This window comes from Bactrocera neohumeralis, unplaced genomic scaffold (assembly GCF_024586455.1).
Source record: "Bactrocera neohumeralis isolate Rockhampton unplaced genomic scaffold, APGP_CSIRO_Bneo_wtdbg2-racon-allhic-juicebox.fasta_v2 cluster09, whole genome shotgun sequence".
NCBI classification, from domain to species: Eukaryota; Metazoa; Arthropoda; class Insecta; order Diptera; family Tephritidae; genus Bactrocera; species Bactrocera neohumeralis.
This window is the reverse complement of record NW_026089622.1, coordinates 33,358,964-33,366,971: the sequence shown is the minus strand read 5'-3', so window position 1 is coordinate 33,366,971 and position 8,008 is coordinate 33,358,964. Positions and strand designations below refer to the sequence as shown.

At 39.5% G+C, this 8,008-nt stretch overlaps 1 protein-coding gene and 1 pseudogene across 1 annotated transcript; both read right to left on the bottom strand.

Moving 5' to 3' along the window:
* Positions 1–206: 206 nt before the first annotated feature.
* LOC126764806 (small nucleolar RNA U3) lies at positions 207–409 on the bottom strand (annotated as a pseudogene).
* A 6,054-nt stretch (positions 410–6,463) lies between these two features.
* On the bottom strand, positions 6,464–7,303 carry LOC126764162 (ATP-dependent DNA helicase pif1-like). The gene has a single exon (XM_050481956.1). The coding sequence runs from the start codon at positions 7,281–7,283 to the stop codon at positions 6,573–6,575; it is 711 nt and encodes a 236-aa protein (XP_050337913.1). The 5' UTR covers positions 7,284–7,303; the 3' UTR covers positions 6,464–6,572.
* Between the last annotated feature and the right edge of the window lie 705 nt (positions 7,304–8,008).

Below are 8,008 nucleotides of genomic sequence, written 5' to 3'. Positions count from 1 at the left end.
GGCGGCCATTACTTTACTTATGCCACAGAAATTCTATTGCTACGAATATGGAAATGACAACGAAATAATGCAAATATGCATATTTCTAAAGGTCATTAATTTCTTTGAAGAAATGAAAGGAATGAATGATCCTGAGAAGTATAGTCTTAACTTTTCAACGGCCAACGCAGAGCATTTCAACCAAAAGGAATTTATTCATTAAAATCACCACTCAGAAGTCATTTTATCCGTTGTAAGCGAACGATTTTCGAAGAAACATCATTTCTAATATGCCACAAGACAAAATTAGAAATGAACTTCTTAAACCTCACGCTGTCAGATAAAACAATATACTTCGTCATTGCGGGCCGATTTCCAAAAAGTGTAAATGAAGACTAACTACAGAAATGATCCTGTAAAGTATAGCCTTAATTTTTCAACGGCCAACGCAGAGTATTTCAACCAAAATATACGCAAAATAGTTGAGAATTCGCAGAATTGAAAGACAAACGAAAGAAAAAGAAGCATAACTTCAATAATGCACAAGCATACAAACATACATATGCGCAGCAGCAGCAAGGAAAGAGGTAACAATCGGCGATCCATAGTATATTTCTTTCATGCATAACCAAACCATAATTAGGACAACGCAATACAAGTGTCAATGGTGGTGTTGGTGGTAAGCGCTTGAAAAGTTACGACGAGCACGTAGGTGCGAATCCCAACAGAATTTATTTTTAATTGAATATGTCACCAACCAAAAATTGAAACATTGTTCTACAAAAACAACAACAGCATAAGCATGGCAACATTGTGTTGTTGGTAGAAAAGCCGAGCTGTGCCGAAAGAAACGAACAAACGATCGCCGATTGTCACCGCTTCGCTTGCTGCTCGAACATCTTCGCAGACAAGGTTGCGTAGATTCATATTGAGCAAGGTTGCGCAACCTGAATCTATCGCAACCTTTTCCGAACTCGTATAAGAAGTATAATTTCAAAAAACATAATGAAGTGGAACAAATACTTTTAAATTCTTACGCAAACAATCAAAGCATTTCTTTTGTATTTTGTACAAACTTTGCCAAAGACATCGAAGATGAATACGAACTAAAGAGACAAATATCGTTTTCCAATAAAATCGAAGTAGGACATTCAGGCATTATTCCAACTTACGAGGGGGATGATGCAAAAAGTATATCATCCAGAATTAAAAATTAAAATAAATGAAATAATAAATAATTGCGACATATGTAATGGTGGAAAATATGATAGAAATCCCATCAAAACTAAATTTCAAATTACCGAAACACAAAATACAGTTAAAGAAATTGTTCATATAGATACTTATGTTAACAGTAAACAGTAATTTATAATATTTATCGATAAATTTTCACAACATGTCATTTCTTTCTATTTACCCGATAGAAATAGTCAAACGATCATAGATAAAATTAATGAATTTTTGTCAATTAAAGGCCATATAAAAAAGCTGGTTTTCGATAATGAATTTAATTCAAAACCAATCGAGAGAAAATATAGAATTTCATGCCACTAAACCACATAGAGGATGGAGTCATGTGTAAAAGTTCACGCAAGTGAGGAAAGTTCTCTTATCGCCATTCACTTGGGAGTGGCCAGAAATTATTCTTTTACACATGGCTCAAGCAGCTCACTACTCCCGGTCTTTGACCAAGTATCCTCTGGCTAGCCTAAGAACATCCGTTCGAAGGCGAGCTAATGTGAGAAGGCGAAACATCCCCTACATAGGGTTGTGCGCTGGGTTTGGGACCCGCCACGTAAAAAAACACCCCCAATGAAAGGAAGCAACAAGCCTCGGATGAAAGACCCCCCTTTCGATGACGACCATGGCAAACGAAATAAGGACTACGATTTGAGGGCATGCACCTGGAATGTCCGGACCCTTAATTGGGAAGGTGCCGCTGCCCAGCTGGTTGATGTCCTCGCGAAAATAAAGGCTGACATCACCGCCGTCCAAGAAATGCGATGGAAGGGACAAGGATAGAGACGAATAGGTCCTTGTGACATTTACTACAGTGACCATATAAAGGAGCGCAAGTTTGGTGTTGGATTCGTGGTGGGGGAGAGACTCCGTCGTCGAGTACTATCATTCACTCCGGTGAATGAACGTCTAGCCACAATCCGCATCAAAGCGAGGTTCTTCAACATATCGCTGATTTGCGCACACGCCCCGACGGAAGAGAAGGACGAGGTGACCAAAGATGCCTTCTATGAGCGCTTGCAGAGCGCTTATGAGAGCTGCCCCCGCCACGATGTCGAAATCGTGTTTGGCGACTTTAACGCCAGGGTGGGCAAAGAAGGTATATTTGGCACTACGGTCGGTAAATTCAGCCTCCACGACGAAACTTCCCCAAATGGGTTGAGGCTTATTGACTTCGCCGTGGCCCGAAATATGGTTATCTGTAGTACTAGATTTCAGCATAAAAAGATTCATCAAGCTACCTGGTTGTCTCCGGATCGAAAAACTACCAACCAGATCGATCATGTTGTGATAGACGGAAGACACGTCTCCAGTGTTTTAGATGTGCGTGCGCTCCGAGCTCCTAACAACGACTCGGACCACTATCTTGTTGCAGCCAAGATTCGCACCCGCCTCTGTGCAGCAAAAAAACCCACGCCAACAAACACAAGGAAGGTTCGACGTCGAGAAGCTGCAATCACAACAGACAGCCGAACGATTTTCTACTCGTCTTGCCCTCCTGTTCTCTGAGAGCACTCGTCAACAACTCGGTATAAGGGAACTGTGGGACGGCATTTCAAATTCCTTACGTACAGCTGCAACCGAAGCCATTGGTTTTCGGAAAGTGCAAAAGAACAGCTGGTACGACGAGGAGTGCCGTGTCGCAGCGGAGAGAAAACCTACCTCGCAACGTTACGATCGAACACAACACGAGCGGGATGGGATAGATACCTAGAGTTGAAAAGGGAAGCGAGACGCATTTGTAGACAGAAAAAGAAAGAGGCTGAAATGCGTGAGTACGAAGAGCTTTATGAGCTGGCCGACAGGGGTAATGCTCGAAAATTCTACGAAAAAATGCGGCGGCTTACAGAAGGTTTCAAGACCGGAGCATACTCTTGTAGAACCCCCAAAGGTGATCTAGTGACCGATGCCCAGAGCATACTTAAATTATAGAGAGAACACTTCTCCAGCCTGCTGAATGGCAGTGAACGCACAACACCAGGAGAAGGCGAACCCGATTCCCAAATCGATGACGATGGAGCAGACGTTCCATTGCCCGAGCATGAAGAAGTTCGAATAGCAATTGCCCGCCTGAAAAACAACAAAGCGGCAGGGGACCACCATAAAAAAGGAGACCCCACAATCTGCGCCACCGCCGTGGGATTAGCCTCCTCAACATCGCATATAAGGTTCTATCGAGCGTATTGTGTGAAAGATTAAAGCCCACCGTCAACAACAATCTGATTGGACCTTATCAGTGTGGCTTCAGACCTGGAAAATCAGCAACCGGGCAGGTATTCACCATGCGCAAATCTTGGAAAAGACCCGTGAAAGAAGAATCGACACACATACCTCTTCGTGGATTTCAAAGCTGCTTTCTACAGCACGAAAAGGAGCTGCCTTTATGCCGCGATGTCTGAATTTGGTATCCCCGCAAAACTAATACGGCTGTGTAAACTGACGTTGAGTAACACCAAAAGCTCCATCAGGATCGGGAAGGACCTCTCCGAGACGTTCGATACCAAACGAGGTTTTAGACAAGGCGACTCCCTATCGTGCGACTTCTTCAACCTGCTTCTGGAGAAAATAGTTCGAGCTGCAGAACTAAATAGAGAAGGTACCATCTTCTATAAGAGTGTACAGCTGCTGGAATATGCCGATAATACTGATATCATCGGCCTCAACACCCGGCCGTTAGTTCTGCTCTCTCCAGGCTGGACAAGGAAGCACAGAAAATGGGTCTGGCAGTGAACGAGGGAAAAACGAAATATCTCCTGACATCAAACAAACAGTCGTCGCACTCGCGACTTGGCTCTCACGTCACTGTCGACAGTCTTAACTTTGAAGTTGTAGATAATTTCGTCTATTTAGGAACCAGCATTAACATCACCAACAATGTCAGCCTGGAAATCCAACGCAGGATTGCTCTTGCCAACAGGTGCTACTTCGAACTGAGTAGATAATTGAAAAGTAAAGTCCTCTCTCGATGAACAAAAGCTAAACTCTATAAGTCCCTCATAATTCCCGTCCTGCTGTATGGTGCAGAGGCTTAAGCGATGACAACAACCGATGAGTCGACGTTACGAGTTTTCGAGAGAAAAATTCTGCGAAAGATCTATGGTCCTTTGCGCATTGGCCACGGCGAATATCGCATTCGATGGAACGATGAGCTGTACGAGATCTGCGACGACATCGACATAGTTCACCGAATTAAAAGACAGCGGCTACGCTGGCTAGGTCATGTTGTCCGGATGGATGAAAACACTCCAGCTCTGAAAGTATTCGACGCAGTACCCGCCGGGGGAAGCAGAGGAAGATGAAGACCTCCACTCCGTTGGAAGGACCAAGTGGAGAAGGACCTGACTTCGCTTGGAATATCCAATTGGCGCCACGTAGCGAAAAGAAGAAACGACTGGCGCGCTGTTGTTAACTCGGCTATAATCGCGTAAGCGGTGTCTGCGCTAATTAAGAAGAAGAAGAAACCACATAGCCATACGGGAAATTCAGACGTAGAAAGAATAAATAATACTACTATAAGAACCCTAAATTTAGAAGAAAAAGTTCCAATTACCATGCAAATGTGTAAAGCCGTAAAAATGTATAACAATTCATTTCATACCACAATAAAAGCTACTCCTTTAGATGTTCAAAACAACAAAGTTAATCATAGCATAACTAAAAATCGGTTAGAAGAAGCAAAATTGAAAATCATTTCTAAACATAACAAAAGAAAGGAGAATTACCTAGAAAAAAGGAGAGAATTTCATTCGAAATTACAAAAGCGTTAGACACAAAGAAGAACCAAAATTTATTAAAAGAAATCTAGAAAACGCACATACCTCAAATATTAAACGTCCTTTTAAAATTGCAAATGACAACAATGACAATAGAAACTCTAACGACAATTAGCTCATTTTAAAACAAAAATCTATTCCCTTCAGTGTAATGCACAATATATATCTTTTAAAGGAAGATAAAAAAAAAACAAAATATACATTTTTTTTTAATTCCGGTTATATGTATATAACCTATATTCCCATCGATCGTCTCAATTTTAATAAATATATACTTACCATTGTTGAAAATAAAATTGTAAAAATATAAAACAATAATTACCTATCATAATTTATATTAATATTAATATAAAACAACGTTTCACTATACATAGATACGCTAAGCTATTAAAATCATATTTAAAACAACTCCAAATTAAAAATGTTTACAATTTACATATTTATAAAAAAAACTTATTTTATACTACTGAATTAATTAAAATTTAATAAAATTATTATATACTAGCTGACCCGGTGAACTTCGCACCGCCTAATTATTGGAAGCATATTTAGTAAGTCACAAACACACGACACAATTATTTTTTAATTTTATTGAAATTTGCTGCTTTTAGATTTTTAGGAATATTAAAGAATTATAGTATAGATGCACAGCAAAGAGACGTTAACATTTCAAGTGACATTTTACCATAGACAATTTTTTTGAGTGAATACTGAAAAATATTTACACTATAACTATCAAACTACATCTGTCGTTTTTTTTTTGACGATGGCCATGGTTAGGAAAAGAAGAAGAACTACATCTGTCATCGAGAAAATAAAGATTTCAAACAATTATAATATAGTTATAGTGAAGCTATATATCCCTCAACTCCTTAAAATGCATTGTCCGTTTTGTAAAAAGTGGATGGAACGGCAGAAAAAAAATAATAACTGTCCAGATTGTATTAAATTATTATTAAGATGCGACGAATGCTACAACATAATCGCTGTTACCTTCAAATTTTGTACCAAGTGTGGTAAGAATGTAGAACGAATAATACGCGTGAACAGGGCAAAAGTACAAAAAAATATATTAAAGCAAAAGCTGCTATCTAAACCAAAACACGTTTCTACAATGCCATCTTCATCATCTGAGGAGACATTCTGTGAATTAAATTTATAGGCCGAAGACATACAAGACATTCAAGTTATTGAAGACAGCCAAAAGCCCAACATCAAGAATGTTCTGGTAGATATTGATGTTATTGAAGACAGCAAGCAGCTCAACATTGATAATGTTCTGATCGAATCAGATTTGTCCGAGTCGCCTAGTACTTCCACCATATTATCAAGTCCTGGCGAGCCAAGTGGTTCCCAAGTAGATGGAGACAAGTTGATGGAAATAAAGAGTTACTAATACACGTTGACATTAAGGATCCAAATGCACATATTATATACATATTAAGGCATTTATTTATATTTATACACTTCATATACAAAAATTTAAAATTTTCTTGGATGTGCTCGTTTCTGGACTGTGAACATGATAAACAAATCTTTGCTTAAATTAAATACAACACAGTTATGATCATATACAGTTAATTAATATAGTACTTTCTGGTAGACAATATTTTTAGTTTTTTTTTGCGGTGCGTAAATAAATAAGGATGTTGGTTTTCCGACACGCGAACACGCAACGTATAATTGTCCATGTGCGAAACAGGGAAACTCTAAGTTTATTCTACAAACTTGCAACGCTTGGCCTTGCGATTTATTTATGGTCATCGCAAACGCCAGACGCACGGGAAATTGCAACCTCTTAAAATCAAATGGCAAATCCGTTGGAATCATAGGTATTCGTGGGATTAAGACATCCTCTCCTTTGTATTTTCCTTTGATTATTTTAGCTTCGATGATGTTATTCATGAGTTTCTTCACAATCAATCTCGTTCCATTGCAAAGTCGAGGTTGATTAATATTACGCAGCATGATGACAACTGACCCTACTTTTAATTTCAAATTATATGGTGGTAGTCCAGGCAAATCCAATGAATTTAAAAATTCTGTAGGATAGTTGACTACGTCATCCTGGTTTGTGGCCGTGTCAACTGATTTGTACGTAAACAACTCTCCTGGAAGGAAATTCTGAATGGTAGCATTGAGATCATCGACATCTTTGTTTTTTGCTGCCAATATTGCTCGTTCACTTAGCCAATCGTGGTTATTATATTGTTGTTTAATGTCCGGAAAAACACGCTGAATAAGCTCCTTTTTCGATTCTGTGAAGTGACAGAAATCTGTGAGAAAAGTCATTAATCCGGTCGAGCTGTCAATTGCGACCTTACCATTGCCAATATCCAGCAACTGCTTCGAAAACACAGTCGCAGTTTGATCTTGTTGCAAAAACACTCGCATGTTAGTAGTTAATTGTAGTGTCTTTACGTGCCGCCACAAATTTGATGATTTTAGACATGCGTTTATTTCGTCAGCAACAGTCGATCGAGGAATTACTGGAAGAGTCTGACGAAAATCACCTGACAACAGTATCATAGCTTCACCAAAAATGTTTTGGTTATCACGTAAATCTTTTAACGTCCTATCTAGTGCCTCCAGCGACCTCTTGTGGGCCATTGTGCATTCGTCCCAAATTATCAATTTGCATACTTGGAGAGTCTTCGCCATAGCGCTATTTTTGGCAATGTTGCAAACTGGCGTTTCGTTGATATGCATGTTTAATGGTAATTTTAAGGCTGAATGTGCAGTTCGTCCGCCTTCTAATAAAGTTGCTGCTATTACAGATGAAGCCAACGCTAGGGCTACCTCATTTTGCGATCGGATCTTTGCCAATAGCAATGAAATTAGGAACGTTTTCCCAGTACAAACAAATCAAACAAATACAAACGATCGTACGCAATCCTTTGTTCTTCGTTCAATTGCGGAACAGTTGTGCGAACTGCTTCGGTCATAGCTTGAGTATCGTACTGGAGTTCTCTTTGCAATTGTCAGGCCCAAACACGACAATACTTTATTTGCCATCA